We start from the raw sequence: 14,915 nt of genomic DNA, 5'->3' as shown, positions 1-14,915 counted from the left end.
CAAGCAGGCTCCACACTGTCAGCGCAGAGCCCATTGTGGGGCTCTAACTCTCAAACCCTGAGATCACGACCTGAGCCAACATCAAGAGTCGGATGCTTAACCTACTGAGCCACCCAGGTGCCCCTAATCTGATCATTTTTATCTGAAAGGATTAATACTTCACTAGCATCTTAATGCCTTTAAGCTGTTATTTTATTCCTTCTATGGCAGAGTGTGGTTCTTGGAAACCATAAAAGAGCATCTGTTGTTAGGATGATGAAAACTATTGTTCATTTAATAAAGACATGTACTTAGTGTATTTCCCCTCTGTCAGGGAGAGAATCTAAATATTGCTCTAGTGATCTAGCCATTTTGATTTTAAAACCATGAAGAGATTAGATACTGTTGGTACTATGCTAAGATGTTTCGGGTAGCATTTCAGGTACTATTTTGTCAGAGGTGGTACCAGAAAAAGTTTGTAAGGGTGACATGTTACTGTTGCTAGTTTACTTGGTTGGAGAGCATTCACCAAATATGGTTGACTGCAAGCCCCTCCACCATCTGTTCGGCCTTCACACTGAGCTTCACTGCACATACTTCAAGACATTGTCATAGAGGAGTAACAGGGTGAGCAAATTGCCAATGTTGAAATTGTCTGACACTTTTAAATCTTGTTTTTGCCAGGGTCTTTAACTTATTTCAGTTATGATACCATTTGTAAGTTTAATTACCATTCCTTTGTTTAAAAAATTCTCTGGTATCTATGATATGAATGAAATTACTTTCTGACGTTGACAAAATCAATTCATATTTGTCCTCAATGTGTCTCTTCCAAGGAAAAGTTAATCTTTATACTTAAAACCTGTGGAGCATTTCCTGGAACCTTCAGATCTGGTTTAAGTTAAGATTTGTGAGTTTGTAGTATTGTTAGTTTACTTTTGTTAAAAGTCATGAGGGGGCACCTGGGTGGCTTAGTCGGTTAAGCATCTGACTTTCGCTTAGGTCATGATCTCGCGGATCGTGGGTTCGAGCCCCGCATCGGGCTCTGTGCTGACTGCCAGCTCAGAGCCTGGAGCCTGTTTCAGTCTGTGACTCCCTCTCTCTCTGACCCTCCCCTGCTCACGCTCTCTCTCTCTCTCTCTCCTAGAAATAAATAAAACGTTAAAAAAAATTTTTAAAAAAAAAAAAAAAAATAAAAAAAAAAAGTCATGAGAAGACTTCAAGGCAGACTGTATGTTAGTTAATATGCTAAATCTAATCTCTAGCCATTTGTTTTCATTTTCCTCCTCTGTGTTAGCTACTTAAGTAGACCATAGTTAGCTTTTTTATTTTGAGGTAACCTACTATTTATGAAACAGCTTCTCAGAGTCCTTGCAAGGAACACAAAATCTAGTATCAGCAAAGTAAAATGTGATTGAGAACTTAAAGTTACTATATCCTGATACATCAGTAGAGTTTATATGCCTTTCCCTTTTTTTGGTCTCTGGATCTGTGACCAGTAGCACTGCCTCTTTCAGAGAATTTTAGATTTCTTTTTATTTTGTTTGCTGCTTGTTGTTTGGCTTGTCTGTAGATTGTAGATTTCACACCGCGTTGCTACGCTATACTGCTTTCTTATTTTCTTTTATTGCTCATTTGTTTTATTTCTTAAGAAATAAATAAATAACTAGCACTCTTAACAGCCTGAACCTGCATGTAAGCTTTTAGTTCCTTATATCAGGGTCATTTATTGTCTAATTGTCTATTTTACATCTATAGTCCATTTTCCTTCCTCTGGTTAGTATGATGTTGCTTATGCTTTTTATTTTTAATTTAAAAATATAAAGAGAGCTATATCAAGTGAGGGTCTCATCAGCATGAGAAAACCAGTAAGAGTAGATTGATAGAATGTTGACCTGTTTACCCTGTTCACATTTAAATGTAAATGTTAACATTATTTACCTTATTTCAGGTAAATATGTTGTTACTGCTCTGCTTTTTGAGGTCTTAAAATTAAAATGGATCACTGACTGCCATTACTACCCTCCCAAACCTCTGGGAATCTAAGAACCTCAGGTTAGAAACCACTGGTCTGATTCTGTTTCCCTTATAGCCCTGCCTTTCTTTTCCTGTTATCAGTTCTATAATCCAGCAGAACTGTGGTTCTCATTATGGCCACTGAATGTAATTACCATTTTTCTGGTTTTGCTTTTTGTTTATGATGTTGTTTCATTTTCCTAGAATTCTTCCCCTATTTTTTACTCTATGCATCCGGGTCACTTTCATAAACTGTTGCTGATTTCCCCCAGCATAAAGTGTTGTCTCTCACCTCAAATTGTAGTGTTTTTTCAGTAGTTTATATACCAATTAAATGTCTTGTAACATTCTTTTTATTGTTCTCTTGGCTATTAGTTGTCTTTTATTATTATTTAACATTCCACATGCTTATGTCTTGTTTTCCCAACTAGATTATAAACTCCCTGAGGGCAGGTATGATACTTTATATTTCTTTGTGTTTCTCCAATGCATTTAGCACAGTGTTACATAGCTTGTAGACAATCAGTTTATTGATTTGATTTGATTTTAAATGTTTAATTTTAGATTTTTTAAGTGAATGAGCATTTTAAATTAAAACCTAAACAACTATTTGCTTTGTGTTCTATTTGTGTATTCAACTAATATCCAGTAATCTTTAGCAGTTAATTGCTTTAGATCTCTTTGTGGATTTTCCATAACAGATTTTTAATCCCATTTGGGATATTTCTGGGCAGCCTGTTACCGTAAAATTTTTGTTTGTAAAGTAATCATAATGTTAGCTTGAATAAAAGATTTTGAAAGGTAAGTTACCTCAAGTATAAGATAGATGATAAACCCACACACAAATTAATGTGGAATTATCCACATCATTGCTTTCCTACTAGGTTTATCCCTATCACTAGTTTAGATAATTAAGCTGACTGACTTTAATTCTTCCTAAAATCAACAAAGTCACTGTTGGTTTTAAAGTTTTGATAAACAATTAAGGAATGATTTGTTAAATTATTTATAACAACCATATTTAAATACCATTATTTTGATATTTGTGAGTGGCATAAAACTATTTTTCATAACTCATTAACTGCAGTATAGACTGCTGGGGTTTGTTGTCAGTGTTCCCTAAGTAACTTGTTTAATTTGTATCTAGAAGCCACAGAAGAAGTTTCTCTGGATAGTCCGGAAAGGGAACCTATCCTCTCCTCAGAACCTTCTCCTGCCGTTACACCTGTGACCCCTACGACACTCATTGCTCCCAGAATGGAATCAAAGAGTATGTCTGCTCCTGTGATCTTCGACAGATCCAGGGAGGAGGTATGGGACAATGTGTCTGTTCTAGATTGGTGTGTAAATAGTAAGTTTTTTGTTCCCTGCCCAGCATCGCTCTCTTGTGAGGCATCACAATCAAAGCCATTTCACCATTTTGGGGAAAACATACTGGACTAAAGAAGTCAACTGGTGTGGCTTCTCATCTTATTCTCATCACTTGTTAACACAGTGATTTGGGCACGTTACTTTCCTTTTTGAGGATTTTGTCATCTGTGATCTCATGATCCCAACGTAGGACTGCAGGTTTCTGTGTCGGTCACATGAGAAAATGTATGAAAGTGCTTTGAAAACTTTAATAAAGTGACATTTTGAGTAATTTTATTTGATGAATCCTGCAGTAAATGTTAGTGGTTATATTGGCAGGGTGCAGAGTGGGCTATGAGTGGAGAGGAAGCACAGGGGGCCATCAGGCGTGTGAGGGTGGTGTTTGTGGAAGTTACTGAGCTGTATTCTTAGGGCTTCTGATTTATATACTTGATCTTACTATTCAAATAAGGTTTAGTTTTTTTTTAATCTGTACAAGAGGACACCTTTGGGAAAAAAAGGTTATGGGTAGAAAAACTCACTTTTCTTTTAGATGACTTTAGGCTATTAATATTACTCTAAAATATTTGCAAGATTTTGCAGTTTCTGTGCTTCTTGGGAATGACAAGACTTGCCTGCAGAGCTGCTCCTAGATTGCTCATTTATAAAGGCATCCCAGAGTGCTTCAGTGTAGTCCAGGGGTGACCGTCTGTGCTACTTACTGCTTTCCAGTGCTTTCGTTGTCTTCAGGAAGAGCGTGTGTTTACTGGGTTATTAGACAAATCATGATGCTGAAGATTCTAAGTATAATTATTTCTGCTGATAAGTAGCATGCTACGGGCAAAAGAACCGCTACTTCCTGGTCATTAAAGAGTAGACACAAGTTCAAAAAGTGCTAATATTAAAAATAATTAAGGTGTTAGGGGCGCCTGGGTGGCTTAGTCGGTTAAGCGTCCGACTTTTGCTTAGGTCATGATCTCGCGGTTCGTGGGTTCGAGCCCCGCGTCGGGCTCTGTGCTGACTGCCAGCTCGGAGCCTGGAGCCTGTTTCAGAGTCTGTGTCTCCCTCTCTCTCTGACCCTCCCCTGCTCACGCTGTCTCTCTCTCTCCTAGAAATAAATAAAACATTAAAAAAAAAAATTTAAAAAAAAAATAAAAATAAAAATAATTAAGGTGTTAGATTAATAGTTTGAATCTGAAGGTTCTGTATATAGAACAACAATAACAAAAATTCCACAGTATTCTTCCCGAAGGCTAAATCTGCAGAGTTGTGAGAACACAGGCTTTCTGTAACTTCTCCAGATAATCCTTTTCCTGTTGTCTGTGTATGTGTGTGTGTTGTGTACATGTGCATAGGTGTGTATGTTTTAATATTGTCAGGAAGTATGAAAGCTTTTGTTTTTCAGATAATGGAATGCTGAGTGGTTTTTTAAATGCTTATGACACTGACCCTAATAAAAGATCGTGAAAATTAAAGTTGTTAGTGTTAGAACAGTAATCTAAACTGGAATCTTTAACATCAAAAAAGTTATCTTTACTAGATTGAAGAAGAAGCAAATGGAGATGTTTTTGATATAGAAATTGGTGTATCAGATCCAGAGAAAGTTGGTGAGTCAACATTCACTACATTTTAATTTCCTTCTTTTTGATAAATACCTTGGCTGTTAATACGCTGTTTTTCATTATTAAGTGCAATGCTGACAGTATTAAAATGGTACTTTTGTTCTTAAGCTTCTAAGGCTTTTTACCCATTTTACTTTTTACTCATTTTACTTTTTTTAGCTTTATTAAGTTATAATTAACAAATGTATATTTTTAAGATATACAGTGTGATGATTTAATATATGTACACAATAATATATTACCACAGTCAAGTCAGTCAACATGTTACTTCACATAGTTACCTTTGTGTATGTGTTAAGCTTATTATTTTTAATAGTGTTGTTTGACTTTTCTTGTAGGTGATGGCATGAATGCTTACATGGCATATAGAGTGACAACAAAGGTGAGCCTTTGCTCCTTTAAAGGAGTAGTGAGACCTCACCATGTGTAGTATGAGATTGCAACATCCTGTCTTTACCAAGGCGAAGATTTCACATAAGTAGCTAAATGGGTTAAGATTTATTAAGTACAGTATCCTCTAAAGGAGAGGGAAAGTGTTTTGCATTTTGTATGTAGGAGGGGACCTAATAGAGACAACCATAGGGGAAAGTGATGGGGGCAGGAGGTTCTTGGAGAACCTTGCTCCAGGCAAAGCGATTTGCTTTTATAAAAGCCAGGAGTCAAAGCATTGTGCTTTCAGGGGTTCTGCAAGAAGGGGTACCTGATTGAATTTTGGTGGTAACCTCCCTATATTATGAGCAGCCACATTAAGGAATTTGGGCTTCATCCTGATTATAATGGAGAGCAGCTGAAGAGGTTCAAGCAAGAGTGTGTGTGCACAATTAGATTTTTCTTTTAGAAAGATCTTTCCAACTACTACGTTGGGAGGGCGAGGTAGATGTCAGGATTTCCAGTTAATTCCTTTGTAATTTCTAAAGGATTGTAGGCCTTCAGATCTTAAGAGACAAAGAGGATCTGCAGCATTCCTAGCTGTGAGAAGCAATATCTTATACTAAGGAGTTGATTCTGGGGATGACCAAATTAATGGCTTCCTGAGTTGTGTAGGCGGTAGAATCAGTAGGGCTTGGATGTGCGGAGGGAAGGACTGGAGGAACTCTGTGGTTGTCAGAGTAACTCAGAGAAAACGCAGCACAGAGGGAGCAACACAGTTTGGATGGGGGTACAGATTTGTTATTTCACTGAACAGGTATTTACTCAACACTTAATTAACCATGGGGCCTGGCTCTGTTCCAATTTAAGCACAGGGCTTAATAGGAAACAATACAGACAAGTGCCCTTCCCACATGGAGATTATGTTCCAGCAGAAGAGGTGGTGAATTTGAGGTGGCAGTAAGATATAAGTGGAAGTGTCCCTGGGACATTTTGATATATTGGACCGAAGCTCAGAGGAGATCTGGGCCAGAGGTCATAATTTAAGAGCCATTAACATAAATGTAATTAAAGTTGATGAGATGAATCAAGGATAGAATAAAGCAAACATTTTGTCCCTTTAAGTTTCTGTAAAAAACAACAATATGTAACTTAGGGGTTTTTTTGGTTAGAAGTGTGTATTCCACATTTGTTAGCTACCTGCAGTCTTGGGCGAAGTAAAACAACGTGTGTGTAGGTATGCGTATATTCACAGTTATATGTGATACTAACTTCTGAAGAATTGCTTAGTATTCAAAATTTAAAATGCCTCTTCTTCACTTGTAGACTTCTCTTTCCATGTTCAGTAAGAGTGAATTTTCAGTTAAAAGAAGATTCAGTGACTTTCTCGGTTTACATAGCAAGTTAGCAAGCAAGTATTTACACGTTGGTTATATTGTACCACCAGCTCCAGAAAAGAGTATAGTAGGTAAGTTTGAATTAAAAAAAAAAAAAAAAAAAGTTACTGCTACTAGTTCACTTTTAAACTACATAGATTATTAGGCTACCATGATCATTCATTATCAGGATAAATTATAATGTCTAGTAATACTGAATTTAATAAATATTCTGTTTATGATAATCACTCATCAACTAAAGAATGTATAAGCTAATACTTTTATTTTCTGACATCTTAAAATTTCGATTTATATAGGATCAATTTAGGATTCGATTTGTATAATATAATGATGTTACATATTGGGTCTGAATTTGTCAAGTTGAAAGCAATTGAAAACCCTAACATTTTACTAAGTAACACTCAGAAGATATTTAATATTGATAGCATATTAACATTTTTCTAAGGAATGCAAGTATTTGGCTTTCAGCTATTCATTGTCCAGAAAGAAAATTTAATCCACACTAAATGCTAACTAAGTTGGACATAAATTTAAATGATAAGCAAATTAAAAAAAAAAAAAGATTTGATCTAGTCAGAATCTGATCTTTTAAGAGGTATCATGTTAGTATATTCCATACCTCAATTTAATGCTTAGAAACATTTCTGCCTATACAGGTAATAAGGGCTTAGTTAACAGTCTGCAGAAGGGAGCACCAGGTTGCCTCACTTGGTAGAGAAGGCAACTCTTGATCTCTCAGGGTCTGGAGTCCAAGCCTCATACTGGGTGTAAGAAAGAAAGAAAAGAGGAAGAAGAAAGCATATACAGTTTCAAAAGAGGACAACTTACATTGTCCCATTAAAAGACTTCTGTCACCTCTTAAAATTTTGTTCTTCCTCTTCCCAGTGTTTTCAGTTATGAGTTTTTATTTACCTTATTTTATTCTGAAAATACTCAAAATGAATTTTGCTGATCTTTAAATTTTTGTTTTTACTTTTTAAAAATACTTTGTTTGAAAAGCAGTTCTGTTATCTTTTATGACTTTGAGACCTGATATATTTAAATGCATTTATTCTCTAGTTGTTGTTTTTTTTTTAATCATAAAAAACTTGTTAGGGGCACCTGGCTACCTCAGTTGGTAGAGCATGTGACTCTTGATCTCAGGGTCGTGAATTCAAGCCCCACGTTGGGGTAGGAGCTACTTTAAAAAACTTTTAAAAAATTAAGAATAACAATGAACTCAATTTTTGTAAGACCCTATAAGTTTAAGTGGTAGGAGTGGCTTGCTTTTTGTGTTTTTTTTGTTTTTTTTTTTTTTTTTTAGTTTTCCAAATCTCTAATATCTGGCTTAATAGAAAATAGCTGTGTTCTTTTATCTGTTTCTGCTTTCAGTCTCTTGTGATATAACATGCCGTAAGACCTTTGTAAAACTCCACTGCACTCTCCAGAAAGAATGAGAGTAAAACAGACAATAATGTAGTATTATGAAAATAGCCTTTGGTACACCCTTCTCCCACACCTGTCCCAAAAAGGGTGTCAGAAACCTTTCGGGCATTCTGACTGTTCTTTGAGAACTGCTGACCTACTTCATAATCTTATTTCTCTTCTCTTTAATACTTTTGCAGTGGTATTTTTTTTGGCATCCTGCTATCCATATGGAACTTAAGTTTCCTGTATCAGAAATTACTTTTTATTACCTTTTGTCTTTGACTTTAGGTTGTGCAACTATTTTTATATGTTAAAAGAGGAAAAATAAATTATTTTTCTCATTTTGGTAGCTAACATGCTAATCCAGTCCATAAACAATGAGCAAAAATTTTTTTTTGAAAAAGTAAATTTTAACATCCACGTTAATTGTTTCAAGCTAATATTTTGCCTTAATAATCTTCAACCTTCCACAGATTGTTACCGCATAATAAATCGTATGTGTAGATTTAGAATAGAGGTAAGAAACTAATTCTTAAGAGCATCTTTTTCTGATATTGATCCTCACAGGCCTCAAAGTGTCATTAGGTGACAGTCACACAGTTAAGTTTGTATTATCCATTTATGTGGCCAGGATTGCCCATTACATTGTAAGGTTATCAATTAAATTATAAGCATAATTAACATTTATTGAAAGTTTCTTATGCTTTTGCACTTTGCTAAATAATTTATGGTGCATTCCTTCATTTAACCTCCACAACAACTTTATGAAACTAACTTGTTGTTATCCTTATGAAATTAATAAGGAAGGTAATAAGGTTCATTAAGGTTACATAACCTGCCCAATGCCTTACAGCTACTAAGAGGCACACTGAGTTCTGAATGCAGGCCATCTTACTGTATAACTTACATTTTTAACCACTGTTCTAGTCTGCCTCTAATTTAGGTATATGATTTTTTAAAATATGGGTTAATTATGGTTTGCTTTTAATTTTTAAAATTTTTATCCAAAATAGAAAACTTTAGTTTTAAAAATAATCCAATGCCATGCTGTTGTAGAACTGTCTAATACGTATTCATGATGGATTGAGTTTTAAAATTATTTATTTACATACTACTTTATTCCAGAAAGGACTTTTGAGACAACTACATATATAATTCAGTTTAAAAAAATCTAAATAAAGAAATTAGCAGGAAAAATAACCATAGTCAAATAGTAAGATGAAGACTAGTTAAATAGTTTCTTTAAAATGTACATGTAAAGTCTGAACAGTTACTAAAGGTGGGTAACGGATTGATCTAGGAACTTTCTGGCAGCCAGCCAAATAGAGAAGCAGTCATTTTTTTTCAGATTGTCTATCAGTTTTTTAAAATAAAAAAAACAAAAAAACAAAAAAAACAAACTCAGATGGTTAAGTGTCTGACTCTTGGTTTTGGTTTAGGTCCTGATCTCACAATTTGCGGGTTCTGCTCAAGTCACAATGTCGCAGTTTGTGGGTTCGAGCTGTGCTAGGAGCACAGAGCTTGCTTGGGATTCTCCCTCTCTCTCTGCCCTCCCCGACTTGCTTGCACATGTGCACTGTCTCTGTCTCAAAATAAATAAATAAACTTAAAGAATAAAATAAAATTTTAAAAAATGAATAGGGTGTCCAAGGAACTGTTGGTACATGGGAGGCCCTCTTAATTATATAGCCAGTGGTTTTCAACTAGCACTGGACATGGGGGCAGGAGGGAAGGAATTGTAATTTGTTTTCTTTGCTGAAAAGTTAGATCTGCCCCTGAAGGAATAGGAGTCTTTTCGTTAACCCACAGTTGTTAACCCGTTTGTAAGATTAGTTAACTGAAAACACTATTTCACTAAGCTTTTAGAAAGAACGACAAGGTGGAAAAGTTTTAAGAGTTAATTGGTTAGAGTGAGCATTTATTCGCTGTAATGTCCCCTAACAGTTACCTCTAGGAAATAGCATGAGCAGAAAATCCTTAACTTCATAGCAGTATGGTATGATTTTTTTTTTGAGGGAAACAATATGTTAAGTCATTAACACCCCACTTTTAGTGGTCCATCCAGGGCAGATAATTTGAGGTGTTTGAGTTTTCTTTTTCAAACTTGTATTTAAGAAGAATTCTGATCAACTTGACAATAAACTATTTGTAAAAAATTTTAAAAAATTGAAAAAAAAATAAAGAGTGTGGGCCACCTCTACCAGCTAGAAATCAAGGCAATGGATCCAGAAAGGGACCAGCCTTGCCAATGTCTTGATTATGGCCTTGTGAGACATGTGTTAGACTGCTACCCTACAGAATTGTAAAATAAATATGTGTTGCTTTCGCTCCAGAAAAAGAAAAAAAGAATTCTGTTAAGCAAAACATTCATAAGTGATATGTTTATTTACCAGATGTACCAGCCTGAATAAGAATTACATGGTTTTACATAATCCATTTTTAATAGCTTTATTGAGATACAGTTTACATGCTGTGTATCCATTTAAAGTGTATATAATTTCTGGTGTCTGGCTCAGTTGATAGAGTATGCAGCTCTTGATCTTAGGATTTTGAGTTCAAGCACGCCATTGGGTGTAGAGCTTGCTTAAAAACAATAAAGTGTTGTATAATTAATTATAGTATATAAGGCTTTTAGTATATTCAGAGTTGTGCACACACCACCACATTCAGTTTTAGACATTCAGAATGTCTTTAAAAAATTTTTTTTTAATGTTTATTTTAGGGAGAGAAAGTGCACATGGGCATGGGAGGGACAGAGAGAGAGGGAGACAAAGGATCCAAATTGGGCTCTGTGCTGGCAACGGAGAGCCCACCACGTGGCTCTAACCCACAAATTGATCCTTAACCTACTGAGTCACTCAGGCGCCCTGTTGAGTATCTTTTTTTTTTTTTTTTTTAATATTTTTATTTATTTCTAGGAGAGAGAGACAGCGTGAGCAGGGGAGGGTCAGAGAGAGAGGGAGACACAGACTCTGAAACAGGCTCTGAGCCTCTGGCAGTCAGCACAGAGCCCGACGCGGGGCTCGAACCCACGAACCGCGAGATCATGACCTAAGCGAAAGTCGGACGCTTAACCGACTAAGCCACCCAGGCGCCCCCCCTGTCGTATCTTTATTAGCATTTCCTGCTATCCTCTTAACTTCCCCAACCCCCCAGCCCTAGGCAGTCAATAATTTATTTTCTTTCTCTATAGATGTGCCTAGTCTGAACATTTCATATGAAGGGAAATGAATGAGCCTTTGTGATAGACATCTTCACTTAGCTTTTTTTTTTTTTTTTTTTTAGAGAGAGAGAGAGAGCGCAAGCCAGCTAGCCTGAAGCAGGCTCTGTACTCAGCGCAAAGCCTGACCACAGAGCCTGACGCGGGGCTCAATACTGGGATCATGACACTCAGCTGACTGAGCCACCCAGGGGCCCCTTTCACTTAGCATCCATGTTGTAGCCTGTGTCATTACTTTGTTACTACAGAATTGATTCTGAAAGAAAAAAACATGGGAGAAAAGAAAAATATGCATTATGATACATTACTATTAAAATTGCCAGTACGGAAATGATTAACATGATTTTTTATGAAAGTGTTTTTTGTTTCAACTATTACAAAACCAGCTATGATAAATAAGATGTTTTTAGACTCTACAACAGGGAAAATGTTTAGCACATTCATGGATTACGCTTAATTTTTCTAGTCCCCAAACTAAAGAACCTTAATTATTACTCCTAAGAAGTGAAATTATTGAGCTCTCATTTGCTAATTTGAATGTCTTTATACATTTTGAAATGCAAATACATTTTTACTTACCATGAGTGTAATGTATAACAATCAGATAAAGAACCCAGAGTTTAGAAAACTACAGACACAGCTTAGCATCTGCTTAGCGTCTGCTTTATCTGGTCTCATGTTATGCATACTTACCAAGATGAGGTGTTAATATATGATGAGTTTTAATTTCTTAAAAGTATGGTATTGGTTATGAATTGAGGAGCTTTTTTTTCCCCAGCGTTCAAATTTAAAGTACATTTTACATCATGCAGAAATGACTATAAAAAACTGTTTCAAATAACAAAATTACCATGAGTCTCACATTGAGTGTTTTTTCAAAGGTATGACCAAGGTCAAAGTGGGTAAAGAAGACTCGTCGTCCACTGAATTCGTAGAAAAGCGGAGAGCAGCTCTTGAAAGGTAATTATAGACCAGCTGTGCTTTATTACTCTCATGTTTTTACTTCAGTAATATAAGTCTAATTCCGTTATATGGCACAACTATTTTTTTAGTAATTTTTTTCGTAGTACCATTTTCATAATTCTACTGAGTGCTTTAAAGTTTATTAAGAAAATTACTTCTTTCAACAACACAATACTGTGTTCTGTTTTCGTTAATTTTAATTTAGCAAGTAGTATGTCTAACATAACACCTATTTTTGTATCATGTGTTATGAGCAGAAATGTAAAGGCATTAGTTGGGGATAGAATTAATGTATCATAGGGGTACCTGACTACTTCAGTTTGTAGAGCATGTTGATCTTGGTGTTGTAGTTCCAGCTCCACATTGCGTGTAGAGATTACTTAAAAATAAAATCTTTTTTAGGGTGCCTGGGTGGCTCATTTGGTTAAGCGTCTGACTTTGGCTTGAGTCACAATCTCACAGTTCGTGAGTTCAAACCCCTCGTCGGGCTCTGTGCTGACAGCCTGGAGCCTGCTTCGGATTCTTTGTGTGTCTCTCTCTCTACCCCTCGCCTGTTCCCACTCCATGTGTATCTTTCTCTCTCTCTATCTCAAAAATAAACATTAAAAAAAATTTTAATAAACAACATAAAATCTTTTTTAAAAAAATGTATCAGAGCTGTACTCAGCATGAGAAATAAGGAAGAGCCAAGCTTGTAAAAATATACCGTGAAACTTGTGACTGGGAAGAAAGGAATGATAAAAAATATTTGGATTTTTAATATTTAGTATTATTTAGGCTCTTCGTAAGTTCTGTCCATATTCACATTCTTTGTTGGATAATTTGGCCAACTGTAGTTCCATTGAATTATTACTTGGTTAGAAACATTACTAGATACCATGAAAAATTAAGTTTCTGTGCCCTCCTTTAATTTTGTATAATTGATTTTGACTTGACCACACAGTTGTATGAGCCATTTATTGAGTTGACTATATGCTTCAAGTCTGATACATTTGCTGTACCTTAATAGTACTTGACATGTTTCCTTTAGTTTTGAAGGCTTGTCTTCAATGTCACAGACTAAAAGAGGAGTGGATATAGGAGGAACCCACTCCCAGAATCTTAACATTTATTTATTCCTTCCTGCTGTGCTGCAAATTAAGAAAACAATTTTGAAACTATCTTAAAGCCAACTTTTAGAACATAAGTTGGTAATCACCTGGACATAGAAATTTTCTAATTTCATAGGGGTTTTTTTTGCTTGTCATTTTGATTGAATGTGCTTATTTATTTTCTCGTTAGGCTTAAAATCAGTAGATGGGCAGTTAGGACAGATTATAAGGAATAGTATATCTATCTCCAGGGTACACATTATTATTATTTAAACTACTTTTAAGTCACTTTATTTCTGGGCCTTAGTAATAAATTGTTTCCATTTTAAGAAAATGCCACAGTACAGTCAGGTTTGAACAACTTACAGTAACAAAGCTGAGGAATGTGCAGCTTATTATTAGGGAGGTCTTAAAGGATGTGGTTGTGTCCATGAGAACTGCATTTACTCAGGAAAAGGATTTAAATTGTGTCCAAAGAAGTTTAGGTTAGGCTTTAGAATTGTTTCTGTTGTGAAAGAGGTCACAGACTGAATGTTTTTAAGAGTAAAGGTAGATAATGTTCTGCTTTGATTTCACTTAGTTCTTCCTGAAAGTGTAACCATGACCCTTTGAGAAACCTTTCAAGTCCTATTTTTCTATGAGTAAATTTGAAATGTTTCAGATGGCATGCTTGATAAGGAGCTTAATGAAGATTTATTGTACCAAGGACATATAATTTGATTCTTCATTCACCTGTCTTGGAACTCGAATGCATTGCATAGTACTTACCATAACATCATGTGGTATGAAACACTGAGGAGAGTTGTAAGAAAATATTCAGATTTGATCTAGTGGTTATTTGAAAATAGTTTCTTTAGTGAAAAATGTTACTTGTTAAGTGTTACCTTAGTGGACTTTGCAGTAATAAAGATTAAAAAAAAACATGTAATAGGAAAAAGTTCATTTTTCAGTAAAAAATATGACTAAAGTAAATATAGGTATAAAGGTATAGAAGCAGAGGAACTGGAATGCTTTTTCTAAAGGGAGTTTTCTGTGGCATTTCTTAAAATTTAAAAATTAGAACAGGCTTATCTGTGGGATGCCTAACCAGGTTTAATCTAGTGGGCCAGGGAAGTATTTTCATCATATGTACTATGGTAATACATTTACATATTTATTTGTTTGTTCAACTCAGAAAATCTAGATGTCGCTCTTAAAGGAAAGGATGAACATCTCGTGTTAAAATACAGGAAGAGAAAGGGAGTGGTTAAGAAAGGTACTCTCCTGGGCCACCCACACTCACTCAAGTAAGGAGGAAAGTACTTCTAGTAAGAGTTTCCCTAAGATCACTCTCTTGGTTTTCTTGAGAGTGCTTCACATTTTATCTTAAGAGCATATGGAGTTTATTTCATAGGTAAGTATACACTTCTGCAGATATAAATAAGAGAAGTATAGAGTAGCATGATACTGTGTATAGGGAGTTATAACCCCTTCTCTGTTGAAGCCTGTACTCCGTTACACA

General features: G+C 35.5%; 1 protein-coding gene across 2 annotated transcripts in view; it reads left to right on the top strand.

The window, feature by feature from the left end:
• Positions 1 to 14,915, top strand: part of SNX2 (sorting nexin 2) — a 55,505-nt gene that overhangs the window by 21,767 nt on the left and 18,823 nt on the right. For both annotated transcript variants that reach the window (XM_039253422.1, XM_039253423.1), the window contains exons 3-7: positions 3,143 to 3,306; positions 4,886 to 4,952; positions 5,306 to 5,349; positions 6,663 to 6,804; positions 12,242 to 12,320. In XM_039253422.1, coding sequence (XP_039109353.1) covers positions 3,143 to 3,306; positions 4,886 to 4,952; positions 5,306 to 5,349; positions 6,663 to 6,804; positions 12,242 to 12,320 — 496 coding nt within the window. The remainder of the gene's footprint in view (positions 1 to 3,142; positions 3,307 to 4,885; positions 4,953 to 5,305; positions 5,350 to 6,662; positions 6,805 to 12,241; positions 12,321 to 14,915) is intronic.

Source organism: Hyaena hyaena, unplaced genomic scaffold, assembly GCF_003009895.1.
Source record: "Hyaena hyaena isolate Hyena2069 unplaced genomic scaffold, ASM300989v1 scaffold_453, whole genome shotgun sequence".
Taxonomy (NCBI): domain Eukaryota; kingdom Metazoa; phylum Chordata; class Mammalia; order Carnivora; family Hyaenidae; genus Hyaena; species Hyaena hyaena.
This window is presented reverse-complemented; position numbering and strand designations above follow the sequence as displayed.